At 37.8% G+C, this 18,321-nt stretch overlaps 1 protein-coding gene across 2 annotated transcripts; it reads left to right on the top strand.

Annotated features, from left to right (window-relative positions):
* Window positions 1-5,935: 5,935 nt before the first annotated feature.
* LOC104091651 (E3 ubiquitin protein ligase DRIP2-like) lies at window positions 5,936-17,477 on the top strand. Of its 2 annotated transcripts, XM_009597033.4 has the most exons (8): window positions 5,936-6,073; window positions 6,167-6,445; window positions 7,283-7,382; window positions 9,317-9,644; window positions 9,774-10,219; window positions 10,320-10,370; window positions 16,408-16,480; window positions 16,897-17,477. In XM_009597033.4, the coding sequence occupies exons 2-8, from the start codon at window positions 6,331-6,333 to the stop codon at window positions 17,074-17,076; spliced, it is 1,293 nt and encodes a 430-aa protein (XP_009595328.1). In that variant the 5' UTR covers window positions 5,936-6,073; window positions 6,167-6,330; the 3' UTR covers window positions 17,077-17,477. The 2 variants fall into 2 exon arrangements, with proteins under 2 accessions (XP_009595328.1, XP_070045105.1); XM_070189004.1 differs by lacking the exons at window positions 5,936-6,073; window positions 16,408-16,480; window positions 16,897-17,477 and adding an exon at window positions 14,449-14,544 and having other exon boundaries at window positions 6,186-6,445.
* Window positions 17,478-18,321: the final 844 nt, after the last annotated feature.

Here is an 18,321-nt window from a genome sequence, read left to right on the forward strand (position 1 = left end):
ATCCAATCCATGTGGAGATGATAATTAAACTATACTATCTTTGGCTAGCGAGCATCAATTTTGTATTATGTTTTGCACTCGTCAGAACACTATTTTCGGGATCAGTTGGCTATTTGATGTTGATAGTCACCTACGAGTTAACATCAACTAGGTCGATCATTGGGACATTGTTACGACCGACATGAGGCATAGTGTTGCTGGGCACCAAATTGTTGTTTTCGCCGTGATGGCCAGACTCAACGTCAAAGTTCAAGTGAGCAGACTGAGAGTTTGACATTTTTGGGCTGCCCTGAAATTAAGACTTCAAAGAACAAGCATAAAATAGGATGTGTTATGGAGATTCGTATCAAATCAGCACTATATCCTTAGCCCCACGGTGGGCCCAAACTGTTTACCCCAAAACTGGATAACAATTAAATTTATACGCGGTTTTAAAGAAATATGGTTTAATTCAACACGAACAATTAGGAATATCAAATAAATGATTTAGGGATGAAATAAACATTCAAACCAATTGCAATGTTATGGCCAAGCCTGAGCTTAGACTGACCAATGACCTCATCCTCGGTTGGACTCCCGGTTCAAGCCCAATCGTGAATGAAGAACAGAACAAATGTGCAAAAACTGTAATAGTAGCTAAAAGGCAGAAAATAAACTTGTATTGCTTTGATTTGCGTGTTATAATGTGTCAAAAGAAAAGAAAAACCTCTCCTTTATATAGTTGGGGAATTTCAGTCCTAAGGGATGTCTAAAAAGGTAAAAATCTTTCTTTCCCGGTAATTATTGATCCACAATCGACATCGAGCGAGATTCGTGCCATGACATCCGGTTGATGGCAAGTATCACGACCCTCTATCCGCCATGAACAACCGCTCATCATGTCTCCCGAGATATATGACTTATTATACTTAGCCCGGGGTGCATTGTTTTACTGCATTCGATGAGGAATACATCGTTTGCTCTTCCTTGATCTTGATACGAAGGGTCTCGGACCTTGATTACAATCTCATGGATCCGTGCTCTCCCTCCGTTTTCTCGTCGGAAAATCGAGGTAGACATTGCTCCCGATTTTACCCGTATATATATATATATATATATATATATATATATATATAATGCTGTAATATTTTGACAATTTTATGAAGGAGAAGATTAATGCTATATTCTCAAAAGAAATATTGTCTTGGCGCGTAGATCAAGCGGGTAACTTTTCTAAAGTTGAACAATTAAGATAAATGAAGAAAAGCTGGTCTATGTTGGAGAGTCCGAAACCAAAATATGGTTCTTTTGAACTTAAAGAACCAAAATATGTGGAAAAAAACTAGCGACCATAATATATATAGCGCGGTATATTTGAACTTAAATGGGCGCAAGGTATAGCGTGGTAAATAAGGGCGCTATACCTACATAAATACCATTTTCTTCCCCAAAAATAGAACGCCCCCCCTCCCCCTTAAAAAACGAGCCAAAACCAGCGGTCCCCCCTCCATTTTTTACGAAACAAAACTCGAGTGGAGCCCATCGGTCCAACAAAAAGTGTAGATTCTCGGTCCCACATCGTATCTAAGGCGTTATCTCGTAGTGGGTTGCTTGTTTCGGCTCCAAATCACCAAATCTTCAACTTTCCAAAAATTTTGAATCGAGATATTCCGACTTATTGTTTTGTTAAAACTCATGTATAAAAAATGCCCATTAGTTATTTTTACTGTGTTCTATGTTATTTCGTGATTGTTTTGCGATTTAATTAATTTGTTATTTTTTATCCGGATTATATTATTAGTGTGATAAAAAACTTTAGTAAAATAGAGAAATTGTTATTAGTTGTTAAAAAACTGTTAATTAGTTAATTTTTACTTTGGTATATATTTTTTCGTGATTGTTTTGTGGTTAAATTAATTTATTATTTTTATCCAGTTTAGATTAGTTATTTGCTAAAAGATTAGTAAAATAGATAAATTATTATTTTAGGAATAATTAATCTTATTTAGATGTTATTGTTGTACATATATGAATATGTGACTTTAGTAAACTAACATATAAAATATTAAAGTAACATATAAAAATATCGAATGTATCAACCTAATTAACAATATAGTAAAAATATCGAATAAATTTTAATATTAAAGATGTTGCAATATATTTAAAGATGTTAAGCAATGAAAAATAAAAATACTTTAATTAATATTGTTCAATTTATAGTAGTCGTCATGGAAGCTCCGCCTGTGCATCCCGGACCTGAATCGCTAGAGCTATTGTTGCTACAGGCCGAGCATATGTCTTCGTACATATGAGAGGGGCAGTGTTTGGCCCAGACATTTCGCGCTAGACGGGTAGACGATATGTGGGACTTTCTTAGGGTCCACCCACTCTATCCCCGTATAGTCAGACGCCTTCAGGATATGGGTTTCTATAGGATCATAGTGATCGACCGGTTGCAATTGGACTAGTCGTTGATCACGACTTTGATAGAGCAATGGCGACCGGAGACGCACACGTTTCGTTTACCCATTGGCGAGGCTACTATCACGCTTCAGGATGTGGAGGTTTTGTATGGGCTGCCGGTTAATGGACATCCTGTAGCTTACCTACATGCTCTCAGAGAATATACGGGATTGCAGTACCTGGAGATGTTGCAGCGGCTCACCGGTTTCCAGCCTGCGGAGGAGGCTGCATTGAGTGGGGCCAGTCATTTGCAGTTGACGCCCGTCTGACTGCATCTAAAGGCGATGGATGCGGACATTACAGATGATACACCGGATCTTCATATCGACCGGTACACGAGATTGTTGATGCTGCTTATGTTTGGTGGGCTATTGTTCCCGAACACTTCGAGAAACCTAGTCAGCTTGAGATTTCTTCATCATCTTGAGCGGCTAGACGATTTACCTGGTTACAACTGGGGTGCAACTGCTCTAGTTTACTTGTATAGGCAGATGTGCCGAGCGAGCATGGGCAGCGAGAAGTTGCCGGATATTTGCCGCTGCTGCAGGTGAAAACATAGTCAATTATTTTCATGATTATAACATACATAGTAAAAATATACCTTAAATTTTACGTCCACGTTGTATATTAGGTTTGGGCCTGGAAGCGGTTCCTGCAGTTGCAGCCACCTCTACCACCCATCGCTCCGGATGCACCACTCACCGTTTCTCCATTTAGCTAGGAGGTGGGTTGATAGGCAAGGCTACAGATGCGAGGTCGAGGCTCGACATAATCTCCTCTATTGCAGGGATTTGTTGGATTTGCTGGAGGGCGCGCAAGTACATGTATACTTAAGTTTACTTGGCCTGGCTTTATATGTGTTGCGTTTACTCACGATTCATGTTTTTACTTAATAGTTCATATGGAGGCCATACAGCGATAAGCTAATAGCTGGTTTGCCCGATTATTGCTCGAGCGACCGACTTATGTGGAGCTCTTCTATCCCATTGATGTGTCTTGATATTGTCGAGCATCATCCCACCGAGCGAGTCCTTCGCCAATTTGGTCAAGCGCAGCTTGTACCTACTCCACCCGCTTGGCTTAGGACACATTACCAGTGGGATGATCGTTCCAGGGTTGACCAGACATACGTGGCCTGGCTAGAAGCGCAGATTAAGATTTGGGACCGTCGGCATGACCTGATTCCCCCACCCTCTCTACTTGAGCGTACGTATGGTGAGCATCAGTATATGGGCTGGTACCACAGCGTTACCTGACTTTTCGTCGGGAATCCCGTTTATCGCGCTGGTGGTCGGTACATTCCATACGTCGGGGGGCATGAGGCACTGGTATGTTATCTGTTATACTTACTTATAATGTCAACCTAGAGTTCCGTAATTAATATTTTATATGTTGTGCAGGCTATTGGCTTACATCTGTTCTACCAGTTGGGGCTACAGATGCAGCAGCATACTGGCGAGGGAGCAACAACTTTGCACGAGTATGGCCGTCAGTTTACAGAACTGGCTTCCCGGACATTGAGGCGGGCCCGAGATGACGAGCGTTTGGGACACGAGGCTGATTATCTACTGCCAGAGCAGTACCATCGTGGGCCAGCAGTGGAGCCTGAACGTGGTCGACGTGGCAGGCGTGCCTAGAGAGAAAGAGGTGTCCCACGAGATCGTGGTGGGTCGGTGAGGTCGTGGTCCCCATGGAACACTTCTTAACACTATCGATCCCTACATTGAAAAAAATATGCTAGGTTGCTATACTGATTTGGTTGATGACAAGTGGTATGGTGTTATGCGTCCCTTGGAAAATATGACTATTAATATACACACTGATCTCAAAGTTGCAAGGCACATTATTGAGTAACAAAATATGAATATCTTCCGGTTACTTTAATATTCACCGAACATTTGCTCACACTTATTTTTTTACATAACAACGATACCAATGTATCGTTCTCCATTGTAAGTGGCAACTTAACATGACACTGTGGAGAACAACTATAGTGTACTGAGTTGTTCCCCACCACAATCTCACCCCCCAATATAATGAAACCCTAAATCTTCGCTCTTCAGACATTATGACAAAATGCAAAATAACTTAACGAACAAATATTTAGCGAACAAATATTTCGGAAGACTTGAAGGATTCTGAATGGATTTTTACAAAACCTACTGAAACTCTTTAAATAAGGAAAAAGTGATGTGTAGCGCCTTAAATATGCGCGCTATACCCAGTAGAATTATTGGTCTGTTAATTAAGTACAGAAGAATTATTAGTGGGCCCAAATTTTACGTATAGCACGCTAATTCACCGCGTTATACCCTGTTGAAATACTGGTGTGTCAGTTAATACCAGAAGAATTATTGGTGGGCTCAATAATTAAGTATAGCGCGGTGAATAATCGCGCTATACCTTAACGGACAAACGTGTCGTTAAGGTATAGCGCGGTGAACTACCGCACTATACATATTATGATTGCCAGTTTTTTCCTAACATATTTTAGTTCTTTGAGTCTAAAAGAATCATATTTGGGTTTCGGACTCCTGTGTTGAAAGTTGTCTACGGCCGAACTAATAATCAATGACAAATGATTATAAAAGAACAAGAGTTACTTTAGTGATAATTGAAACACCAAGTGGTAGTTTAATTTGGTAAAAACAGGAGGGTCAAAAGACAAAAAAAAAAAAAGTTTTTTCAGGGCACAAGAGACACGTCCTCATTGGAATGTACAGTAGAAGAGGATTTACTTTTGACTTTGAGTTGGAGTTCGGACATCTCCTAGGTCGAACATGGAACTGAACCGCGTTACTCTGTTTCTGAAACACGGTGAATTCTATGCAAATTCAACTATGAACCTCCTAACCCCATCTCATTAATTAATGTATTTGAGGAATATATTCTTAAAGTAATAAATAAAATCTTATACTTACTTCCTATGACAATTACTTATGGAGCAATAAATTAGAAAAATAGTAGGTAACATGCTGCGACCGATTAAATTACACGAGCAAGTAAAATTCTTCTTCAGTATATAAATTAAATATAAAAGGAAATTTCAAACTAACAACAAGAACCAACTTCTACATCTCCATCTTTTTTCTTGAGGCATTTTACTTAAGAAAAGAACATAAAAATAATAACTTACACCTGATATTTTATTTAAACCAAATAGTTTTTAACTAAAGTAAAATTACATATCACTTAATTGAGATTAATTACGAAAAATATTTTTCTTAGAAAAAATCTCCTAGCAGGCTAACGTGCGCCGCGAGATGCAATTAATATCCAAACCACCCTCTCTGTGGCCCTTAAGCAGCACCGCCGTCACGCTCACGCATACCAAACACAACGAATATTAATCAGCAGCCCACACTCTTCATCCCCATTCTCCACGGCGCATTTTAACACCCAGCCCTCATATTAAATACATAGCATTTAATAAAACCAAAAAATAACATATACTAATTATTACTTTGGAGTAATATAAAAAGCACCCCCCCCCCCCCCCAAACCAAAAACACCCTCGATTTCGACTCCCAAACCCAAATACAATACAACGCAGTTATATACACAGGCACAGCAACAAGAGATCATCAAATCCACGTTCCCTTTACCCCAAATCAAATCGCAGATTCAACAGGTCTCTTATTATTAAATCCGTTTCTGCTGTTTGTCGCAAAGCTAACTTTGGGTGTGATAATTGTGACGTTCTTTGTTTGTGGGTTGAATGCAGATAAAGAGCGAGGAATGAACGTAAATTCCATGTGTTACGGTGGCGTTTCTAGCATGCACCGCTTGAGTACGTGGATTTGAGAGATAAAAGGGTCTAAATTATAATCTCAAAACTGTTTATTGAGAGCGGGGAGGTAGCTGATATACTGAGAAATACAGATATAAATGTCGAATCAAGCGGTGAAGGTGAGGAGGGACAGGATTGGGGCATGCATGACATGCCCTCTTTGTCATAAACTCTTCAGAGATGCAACTACTATTTCCGAATGTCTTCATACGTGTGAGTCCCCTTTTAATTTCTCTCTTTATAAATACTATGTGGGGTACTCAATGTGAGCTGTTTGAATTTTGAATTGCTTTCGGTTTTCTGATTACTGTTTCAGTCATTTTTACGATCTGGGTTTACTTTTTAGGAATTGTGTATACCTCTTTGCCTGCTCATTGTTTGAGCGATTTTTAAAGCAGGTGTAATCGAAGATAGGATACTTGGTTTTCTCAACTAAATGGGAACGAGCTATCTGTTTGATCGATCCCATTTCAGTAAATCGATCACATGTTATTTCCTCTGCGCTAATGATTATCTACGGGAAATTGGTGATTTTGTTTTTTGGATGTTTCCGTTTCAGCTATATTTGCTTATTTTTGTGACTAGGGAGATACATGTTTTGAGCTGATCAGGACAGTTCGTAGTGTCTAATTGAAGCTTCAACTGAATGCTGTTGATTGACCTGATTTATTTGTATCGTACAGTATATATTTTCTTTTTCTGTTACTTTAGATAATGTGATCTCAGTTACAAATTGGAGTCCAGCAGAGGTGTTAATTTATGTTATTGCTAAATTGCTATCTTTTGCGCGCAAGAGAGCGTGATGTTTCTTTATTCATCTAAGCATTTCTAGAAAGTTAATTTTTTTATACAAGAGTTTACGATCTTGCATTCATGTATATGGTGTGAAACATGATGAATGAGTTGAACTTAGCTTACTTTCTTCTTTTTCCTTTTACATAAAAATGTTGTCTTTCTGCATTTTGGTTTGAGTATTATTGAAACTAGCAATTGCTTTTGCAAAAAAGATGACTACTGCTTTGACACTGTTCCTTCTGGAACTTCACTCAGTTTGCAGGAAATGCATCTACAAAAAGTTGTCTGATGAAGAAACGGAACACTGTCCAATTTGCAATATCGACTTAGGCTGTGTTCCTTTAGAGAAATTGAGGTCATATTATCTTCTAGCTCTTATTCTTTTCCCTTTCTATTTTCTTAAATGCAAAGAGTGTGCTTAAGTAGTACTCAGTGGACGTATTCGGGCAGAAAGTTTTAGCTTTAGATATTTTTCAGAAACTTTTTTTCCGTCACCTGGAAGTTCTACCAGAACATTCCATCTATATTGACTAACTTAATTTTCTATGCCTACCAAACTTAACATCATGAAGTCTGTAGAGAGTTTGACTAGAAGATTCCATCTATATCGATTAACTTAATTTTCTACACCTACCAAACTTAACATCATTAAGCCTGTACCATGTTCACCGCTCCTTTGGAGTTTGGTATGCAGCTATAAAGTGCAGGCTTTTTCCGTGGGAAAGAAATTAGGTGGAAACTGCAGCTATGTGATTTCAGTATGGTTATTTAGCTAGAGGTTACATGCCTGGATATATTTGTTGTCTTCAGACTTCTTGCTGGCTCAAGATTGTTCTATGTTTAATTTGAGAGCAATGTGACATGCTCATCAAATTTGGGAATTTCTTTCCTTTACCACATTCGCCTTTCTTCTTTATGAAGTCCATCTTCAAAGAAACAGCCATGCTAAATTTTTGTTGACATTTTGCGTTTCCTGGACATAGATGGATTAGGATTTCTCTAAACATACTGAGCACAGACCATAGTGCTCTAGGGGGTAGTTTTCCTCTTATGTGTCACTACGATGACTAGACGTGCACCAACTCTTGTACAGTACGTTTAATCATTCAATCAATTATGTGTCCATCCGAAACTAACTGGGATCTGTAGTATGAATCCTCTATATCTGTTCAAATCTATTCAATCTAGTTTACTCCAATACTAAATAATCTGTCTAATAATGCAAATAAGGAGTTCTGTAAAACTATAAGTTCTCTAAATTTGATACTTGTCTCCACACTGACGTGCAAGTCTCTTATCACATTAAAAAGACTTTTGGTGGACACCGGACATAATGTTAGTGTGATAACAGCGAAGCCTGAATCCCAACTAGTTTTATTGTCTATCTGGATCCATTGCTTCACTGTTTTTGCACTTATTAAGTCCACATTGATCACGAAAGTTATTTGGTCTTTGAAACAAATCCCTGACCCTCCATATGGGTTTAGGTTTGCCTCTCTTCTCCTTTTAGTACCTTACGCACTAGTGTATTTGGAGATCTGCATAGTGACATGGTTAAACCATCTCAGGTGGACTTCTCTCATTTTTTCCTCTGTGTGCTACTTGTTGACCCTTTGTCAGATCTGATTCTTTCTCTTGTGGATATGTTAAGTCTTGTTTGGTCTTTAAGGTCCCTTAAAACAATGTTGATCCCACAACAATTTGATATATTTGCCTTTTACCGAGTTATGGGTTTGGATCAGTATTTACAATTAATTCCTGTTTCAATTTGGAGGTTCTGTGAAGAAAGACCAATAAGGTAACAAGAAGAGATTGATTCTGGGAATATAAGGAGGAAAACTTGGCAGCAGAAAACATCGGCAGACTTCTATATCATCCAATAAAATTGGAATCTGTAGCTGTTGGATTTAAAGTTCACTTTTGATTATCTTAGAAACTTCTGAAGTAGTAAAGGAGAGGCAACACACAACAGATGGGAGTGTAGAGAGCAAACTATAATATGTGGAGAACACATGATGTATGTCTCATTATAATAAATGAGTTTGTGTGTGTGTGTGTGTGTGATGATAGGTAAAATTTATTACTAAAGTACCCAAATGCATAGCTCATCAAGTTTCACCAGTTATGTTAGGCTACAACTCAGTTAATCTTCATTTTCTGGCACGATTTTGTTCTGCTTTTTCATGCATGTAGCTGCCTCTTATGCATGTTATATTTTCTTCTACGGTTGGGTGAAAGACGGAATTTTCCCTGAGAATGTTATTTGTTTTTTTAATTATTTTACAACAGGCCAGATCATAATCTGCAGGATGTGAGAGCAAAGGTATTCCCTTATAAGAGGCGAAAGGTGAACGCACCTGAAATTATGCCTTCAGTTGCATTGCCAGTAAGGAGAAAGGAGAGATCGCTCTCGTCACTTGTGGTCAGCACTCCAAGAGTATCTACACAAACTGGAATGACAGGAAGAAGATCAAAATCGGTGGCAAGAAAAACATTACGGGGTTCTGCCTTTTCAATTGAGAAACCTGTCAAGAAAGAAGAAGGTTCTGGAGAAGATCAGCTGGATAGCTCTAGCTCACCTGAGACTTTGAACAAGTTCACTCAGAACATAAGGCTGGTAAGTCATGTTCTTCAGATGTTAGGTGCTATGCCTCAATTTGGACTTCGTTGAGGTCTTGTCGTTGGTCAATGTTATGCAAAGACCTGCAGTATTATTGTTACAGTCAATCATGTCAATTTTTTGTAGAATTCTTCCAGTGGTGAGCCTTCTGACCACCCTACACCTGATAAGGAAATTGCGAACGGCAATAAACAGTGGGAAGGCAAACTTGATTTGTGGAAACCTTTAAATTGTTTGGTAGAAGCAGCAAACAGGAGCAAATCTTCGAGGTTTACCTCACAGGGTTCTACCGCTAAGTCAGAAGGTCTGCATTCTCATGACCGTGAGGGTCATGTCCGTAAAACTAAAGTCAAAGAACATGGGCACAAATTGAAGATCAAGGATGATAATAATGGTGATCCTGGTCCTCAAGAATTTGATAAACCTAAGAAATCATGTAGAATTCGCCAAAAGAAGGCATCAGCTTTTGGAGAGTTTAATATTTCACCGCAAACTGTACTGGATGCAACCAGTGCCAAATGTGAAAGGAGAATCTATCCAATATGGTTCTCATTAGTGGCCTTTGAAGACCAGTGAGAATCTGCTTTTATCTTATAGAATTTTTCTGCTTTACTTTTTCTAAGACAAGAGCGAATATCCAATGTTTTTAATTCTCCAAATTATTTGTGTCAGGGAGGGAGATGCACCCTTGCCACAGATTTCTGCAAGTTACTTGAGAATAAAGTAAGTGCATTTTATTCCTTGAAACATCTTATTATGCACTTAGAATTCACAATGGTTGTACCAAGAACATTTTAGCTGCATGAATTTTGGTTCTTACAAATTTGATAAGCTTTTCCAACCCTTCCTGAGGTACGAAGGTGACATCATTTCTTTCCAGCACTGCACAATTCTGCAACTTGTCTACTGCGGTGGCTATGGAGAAGTCATAGTTACGTTGCATAAAGATACATGATAGAAGCTAATTATGCTAACTACTTAATGTTGCGTCAGGAGCACTGAAACTGACCTTTATTGTAGAATAAACTCTCACTTATATAATAAGAGAACATGCTCTAAATCTGAGTACATTCAATGTGCTGTGTTAACAAGCTGGGCAGTTGATTTAAATTACCTTTATTTTTAGCATTTAATCACATCTGATCAGTATATTCTCGCATCATTTAGGGAGCAATTGTTTATAGACCAGCAATGGTCGAAAGTAATAATCTAAATTGAAGGTGCTGATTTGACTTTGAAATTGTACCAACTCTCTATTCTAACATAAAATGTTAGTATAACGGGTTCCTATAATCAGATAGATCGCTATCCATTTCTCCCTGAATTAGCTTGAGGAATTTACTTAAAAGTAGTCCAAAAAAGTAAAAACGTTATCTTAGATGTAGATTCCTCTACATCCTGAATACTGTATGCACCTGTCAATCACCGTGCAATTCATGCAAGTGTGGTATTCATGCGGTTTCTGTAAGACTCGTAAGCCACTTTATTCCCTCTTATTGACCCAATAGTACCTCAAACTGAAATGCCTACTCTAAAGAGACCTTATATGAATTTGAGGTTGTTTCTACCATCTCTCAAACACTGCCTCGCAGAATCGATAATTATACAGAAATGCTCCTAGTCTCTTTCATAATCCAACGTTAATCTCAAGTTCTCAGCCACCGAACAAATCCAAAAATCCTTAGTTACCACATCTTAAATCTTGAACCCACTAGATGTCAAGTGCAACGATGGTGGTCATGGTTTGTAAAGTCCCGTAAGGTGGTGGTTGGTAATCGCGATTGTTTTTTTCTACCTTTTAAATATTTTCCTTGTTTTTATTATTTATTGTATTTTTTTTTATTTTTTTCATAATTATTTTCTTTTAAAATAATATTATTTCATGTATATAAATATCATTTACAATGCTTAAAACTCATTGTGATTTTATTAGATCTACCGTCGATATATTAAAAGAAATAACGTGCAAATTTTGCCAAAAAGAGGGATGCAATCCGGTGCGTTAGTGCTGGTATGATCGCGTCCGACATTCCTTGTGCTCTAAATTCACTTAATACCTTTCCTCCTTCCATTTTAGGTGCGGAAGTGTAAAACCTCAAAACGACATAACTTTACGCTCATTTATCCGTTTCACGCGATTCCTTTCTTGATTTTAAGTATTTTTTCGAGGGCAAAGGCATTGACTATGACAACAAGCCGCACTCGACGATAACATCACAATTAGAGGGCCCGTTAGGCCCAGCGGCATGCCGAGAACAAAGCATTAGCCAATCGCACTAGGCTGCATTGAACGACAACATCGCTACTAGAGGTTTTACGGGTGTCGCCTTCGAGGTTAGGGCATAGTAACATGTCAAGTGCATCGATGGTGGTCATGGTTTGTAAAGTCCCGTAATGTGGTGGTTGGTAATCGCGATTGTTTTTTTCTACCTTTTAAATATTTTCCTTGCTTTTATTATTTATTGTATATTTTTTTTATTTTTTCATAATTATTTTCTTTTAAAATAATATTATTTCATGTATATAAATATCATTTACAATGCTTAAAACTCATTGTGAACTTATTAGATCTAGCGTCGATATATTAAAAGAAATAACGTATAAATTTTGCCAAAATGGTGCTATGTTTACACTTTCCAACTACTGAAAAACGAAAGGTACTCTACACTCTCCAACCATAAATAAACCATGGTTAATCTATCACCTCATTTCTACACCCACTTTTCGTAAAAGAACCATAAGTTTTTATAAATGTGAAATCTGCTGTTCTTAGCTTAAAAAATCAGTGGATAATGGCCCGCCCCTCTATACTTCTCCACTTAAATACCAAACTTGGTTAATAAGAGGATTCAAACTCTTGACATGCGTCTACACTGCTGAACTATATTTTCCACTGAACAAAAGCCCTAGGGGCATAAAGAACCATATTTGTACTCTTAGTAGATGAACCAAGTCAATATGTATGTACAAGATGCCTCTCGATGTTCAATTTTAAATGGAGAGATTTAATGGTGATTTCCAGAAACAATGAGGAAACTGGTCTTCTTTGTCATGTTATTTCAAAAACTAAAAAGTAAAACCAATATAAAAAAATAAAAAGTAAAAACAATAGCTGCCACAGCTTTCACATCTCTTTTCTGCTTGTGCTTCTGGTCAATGTTTTTCTATGTTGTTGATGATGCCTTTTGGTTTGGTTTTTTATGTCGTTGATTCTTTTTTTCTAGTTTTTCTTTTTCGTTTAACTTCCTTTTGTTTTTACAAGGTGTTGTTATCTTTCTAGAACTGTTTGATGTCCTTTTTGGGTAGATTTACTTAGTTTAAAAAAAAAAAATTATATTTCTTCTTTTTGATGACCGGGTATCGCAAATCCAGTCTAAGGAAAGTGCTGGCGAGCCAGTTCTGTAGGTTCTCTTTAGCTCCGCGTATCAATCTATGTTTGTTTGTTGGAGCTTTCCTGCACACTTCTTTTCCATTATTCAACAGTCGCTACAATCAGATATGGGTGTACAACTAGCCCTGCTTTTGAAATTGGACAGAACCAGCTGGTTAAAAGCAGTTGGGTATGCTATCTGGGACCATATACTTATCCTAGGAAACCCGTGTGGGCAGAGAGCATCTGGAAATGACATGCAGTAACATGACCCTTGCACTTAGATGACTGAATACAATCATGAGTGCAAAGAATTTCTTACTACAAACCTACCTATGTTTTTCTATAACAAATGGGTGCTAACTACACCTTTGTGAAGGAGACCAACTGGCTTCAATGAGGGATTTACCTATGGAGCAACCCAAAAGGTGACCCGGGGCATTATTTTAAGAAAATTACTTAGTGGATTCTCACCAAGTCTTTTGCATTTGGTCTTGGAATAGTCTTAGATGCTCTAAACAATTGGAGTAAGCCAGTGATTGGTCTTTTATCAATTTTAGTCAACTGGATGGGTGAGTCCGACACCTACCTTCCAAGACGGTTATGATGTGAACCCCAGTTATAATTTGGATTTCTTTCTGTGGAGGAAGCCAGTTCTGGAGCATAGCTAATAGATGCTGAAGATAAGAGTTAAGGTACTGGATGGGTTACTAGGACAAAACTGCTGGAGGATTAATTCTCCCCTTTCAGGATAGGATTTTCTTTTACAGGCCAGTATTTCTTAGGGATTGCAACTACTTATGAGAGACCTGTCTTGCAAAGTTGCTGTAAACTACAAGCTAGCTACTTGCTTCATGATGATAACACTGCGCCACCTTGGGTAGTATAATAAAATGGATGTTCATGCCTAGTTAAGTGCCTTTATGTTCCTTGTCTTCTCTTGATTTTAAGATAGCTCCTTACGTATTGCCTCTCTCTCTAGCATATAGTTGCTAACTCAGTCTCTTGCTGGATCTTATGTGGTGTTCACAGTTATTTGACCAATCAGGTGAATGATGAAAATAGTGGCTTATAATAGTCCTTCTTGTACCACTTTCTTCTGGTATTAGAAGTGCCATTGGTAAACCAATCTGATTCCCCTCCGAGCTGTTGGATGGCTTCTGTAGAGAGCAATATTCTTGCATAGCTCCTTTTGATATGTATTCTCCTTTTATAGGGATATATCCCCCTTTTGTGACATTAATATCTTAGGTGTAATTATTCTAATTTTTTAAGAAGTACAACAATAGTGTACTATAGACTATAGAGTGTCTATTTGTTAAACTCATTTATTTCTACTTTTTTCTTAGAAGGCTAGAAGTAGCAACAGTTGTGATCTAGCATTACTGCATTCATAATTTCTTGTTTTCCATCTTCTTGCCTATTTCCCAGCTACACTACCACAGTTGCTTTTTAGTCTACGCCCCTCAAGCCTAAGAATTCTCTGGTTTCTTCCACGTCAGTGCTGCAACTGATTTACTTTTGCAGCATGTTTCTGCTGCCCAAAAGTTCCTCCAATATTCAGAGTGATGTTTGCCTACGCACCTGCCATATATTGGTTTAGATTTTTGTATTTCTTATTTTCATTTGTTTCCACCCCTTGGATATTCTTATCACCAATTTTGAATTGTGTACCCTCGTGTAGGTGAGGCTTGAATTTAGAAACTTTGCCTGCTCATCATAAGTGTGTGACCACTTCATTTTAAAGTTTAAGCTTTTAGAGAAGGACATATTATTTGTTTATATTAGGTCAGCAACACTCAGGTTGACCTCTCAAAGCTAATCGTTTGCTTTGGTATAAAAGGTCCTACTTTACTGTTGATGAACGAGGTTAGATTTGTTATACTGACTAGTAGGACCAATCCTCCTACATTTGTTGGCTGTCTTCTAGGGGGTAGTATTCAACAAGCAACAAGTGTCGTCAAAGGCATGCTTAAGCCCTAAAGCGAGGCTTAAAACATGTTGAGCGTTTCGCCTCGCTTAGCGGGCGCTTCAGTGTTATCATCAAGGCTCTAAGGCATACTTTTTCTTGCCAATGAGCGTAATTCTGAAGAGGCAAACCTAAACAATTAATATTTCACTTTAATGTGAAAAAAATCAATTTATTTCTCCATATATTTGCTATTCATACTTATAATTATTAGTCTAGGACTATACATACATATTTGTATTTTTTCTCTACTTGTACCTTTCTTCGTTAAAGCCCATGCTTTATTTGCGTTTTGCACTTAAAGCCCCAATGTACCTCAAGAATTTTTCTTGCGCTTTGCGCCTTTGATAACATTGCAAGCAACAACAACTATGCCTCAACCCCAATTTGGGTAAACAAGGATTGTAGCATGAGGACTTGCGAGGGAGTCACCCATCCTAGTACTACTCTCGCCTAAGTATGTTTAGTTTTAATGGGATCCAGTGCATTAGTGTTGGTATGGTCGCATCCACGTTTGCTCGAAATAGAAGAATATCACTACTAATAGTTAGTATGCCCTCCATCTGATTATGTTTTCATGAATAGGACTAAGGTCCTTGAGCTTGAACTCAAAATGGTCTCCTCTTCAAGTGAAGATTGAAATATATGGAAGCTAGATCGGACAAAGACTATGAAGTATCCATCCCCTTTTTTTATCTCTTTGTTCTGGTTTGGTCTATATCTTGGTGACCTGTCCAATTTCAAACAACTAATTATATACCAACCCAGCATCCTATCTCCAGACCAGCAAAGTTCAGAAATCACAGTTGTTAACTTTTAATGGCTTATAACCAACAGTAATATGATGGTAGTAATGAACGCATGAAATGAAGCGTGCTTGTGATCTGGGAACTTTGAAAAGAAAAAAGGAAAATCACAGACAAAAAGGGCCTTGCAATTTGATATGTTGACATTAAAATTCTTAAACGGTTCATAAGAATGCTAAATGGAAATAGAGCAGTTTTTGGGAAGATTTGAAAAGGGTAAAATGGCAATGCAGAAAAAGAGGTCTGCTCTGGAAGTTGCTAATAAGATAATCTGACAATGATTGGCCTGATGGCACCTAAATTCGCATGTAATCTGACTTACAAAGTAGTTTTGGATGTATAACTAGCAAGGATCTGCAAAGGCTTGGATAATGGAGGCATGACGAAAAATAATGAAGGCGGCTTAAGATAATCATTGGGGATGGATAAGCAATAGCTGTCAGCAGTGGAAGACACGTAGAAAGAGAAGCTCATGTTGGGAAACTTTCTGTGCGCCAAAATTTAGATTGAGTAGTCCATTTGTAGTAGGAAGGGACCAATATTTATAAGTAATATTTTATGACATGAATTCTTGCGTATTTTCCTCAATGTTTCTCATATCTTCTGCTGTTGCAGGGACGGTAACATTCCAGTTTCTTTCATCCAAAAATACCTGGTGAGGAAGTTGGATCTTAAGAGCGAAGACGAGGTAATTGGCTTGATTTTAGTTATTTATAAATCAACGAACAACACATCCATTTATTCACATTATACATCTTCCTTGGTGATGTACAATTGAAGTTAGTGGGGGACATGATTTTCTATAATATTAATTGCCATTGGGTGCAATGTTCATTCGGTCTGGTTTTGAACGGGTTGAACTCAACTTTGGGTCAGTTAACTGTCTACGTTACGTGAGTGCAATATGAGGAATTATCATGTGTAATGCTCAATGTTAACTGTAATATGTTCCTTTCGGGTTACCAAGAAGATGACCCATAAGTGACGAGTATGGTTGCCCCTAAGTATGACAGAGAGGGAGTTCTTGCAATAAACTTGACTGAAGAAAACATACATGATTTAATTGTTTTACTTTTTGTTGTGCTGACTCGAGTTTATTTGTAGGTTGAGATTAGATGTATGGGACAATCAATAGCCCCCAGTTTACCACTTAACAGTTTGGTTGATATGTGGCTTCAAACTACTACATCTGAAAGAATTCCAGCAATTATTGGTTCATCAGCAAAGGACTTTGTGATGGTATTGGCTTATGCTCGAAAGGTTCCAGGCGTTCCAGTTTCTTGAGTTATTATCACTGCATTCATGTACTTTATAAACTATATGAGAGCTAGTCTTATGTTGAAGTAGCAGGCCAGAATTGCTAGACCCCTTTGCCTCGAGTGGCATATGGTGAGATTGTAAACTTGTAAGTTGTATTTAATCACTGCAACTAGAATTGGTGGAGATCAGCGGGAAACGAGCAACAGGATAAGAAAAAAGATGAGATTTCACATGGGACCCTGAACGAGTTTGGCCATTCGTGCTCTAACCGAGAAGATACCATGCTCTCAAGTTCACTATCTTTCTGCAATGTGTTGTATGCTTGTACACTACCTTGTAGTTATACTGCATGAATTTTGATAATGTTTTTCATTATGACTTTCGATCCTCCGTACTTCATAATACACAATTATTTATTTTTCAAAGATCCTAGTATTTCATCATCAGCCTCCAGAATGATGAATTACATTGCTGTATTCTAATTGCCATTCTGAGTTTAGAATTCATGTGCATATTTTTTCTGCTGCTATTCTGGAGATGTCCGCGCTATCTTCATCCAGATTATCAAACTTCCTTATACATGAATATGATTTAACTTAGCTGGAATGACAGTGGATAGATAGCATTCCTTTCACAGATGTTTGAGCTGTGTTATCAAAATTCATGTCACAGATGTTTGAACTGTTTGAGCAATTGACGATTGGCAAAAAATTGTCAAAAACTATGTTGAATCTTATTAGACTTGAATAGAACAGGATGAATACAGAGCATCATATAACCGATCCTAACAATTTAAAATTTGGATGCTGTTGCCTGTTGATTCATTAATCAAATATATCAGCACTAAAAGTGCAACAATAATCCAGTAAAGCTCAGTTAATTAGTGAAACATCTACTCCCAAATCACAGAAATTCCATACATCATTTGTTTACTAACTCGAAGTAGCTATGCTTTTTCACTATTAAACTGAGAGTACTCTTTATATACAATGACAGCACAAAACTAGACATACTCCAAATAATCCGTGTCTCAATTCTCAATTCAATTGCCGGAAAAAATGTAAACAACAGCCATTCGACCATACAATAAACCTTGAAATTGCATTCCTTAATGCCTTGAACCTGATTGCATTCTAATCCAACCTTGTATATATTGCATACAATGAAAATTTTATTCAAGTTGTTGAATTAATTGCTTCAACAAGAAGCCATTGACTACAAAAACATTTGCTCCGTGTTAGCTTCTTCATATCATGACGAGCTACCAAC

The sequence above is a fragment of the Nicotiana tomentosiformis genome, chromosome 1, assembly GCF_000390325.3.
Source record: "Nicotiana tomentosiformis chromosome 1, ASM39032v3, whole genome shotgun sequence".
Taxonomy (NCBI): Eukaryota; Viridiplantae; Streptophyta; class Magnoliopsida; order Solanales; family Solanaceae; genus Nicotiana; species Nicotiana tomentosiformis.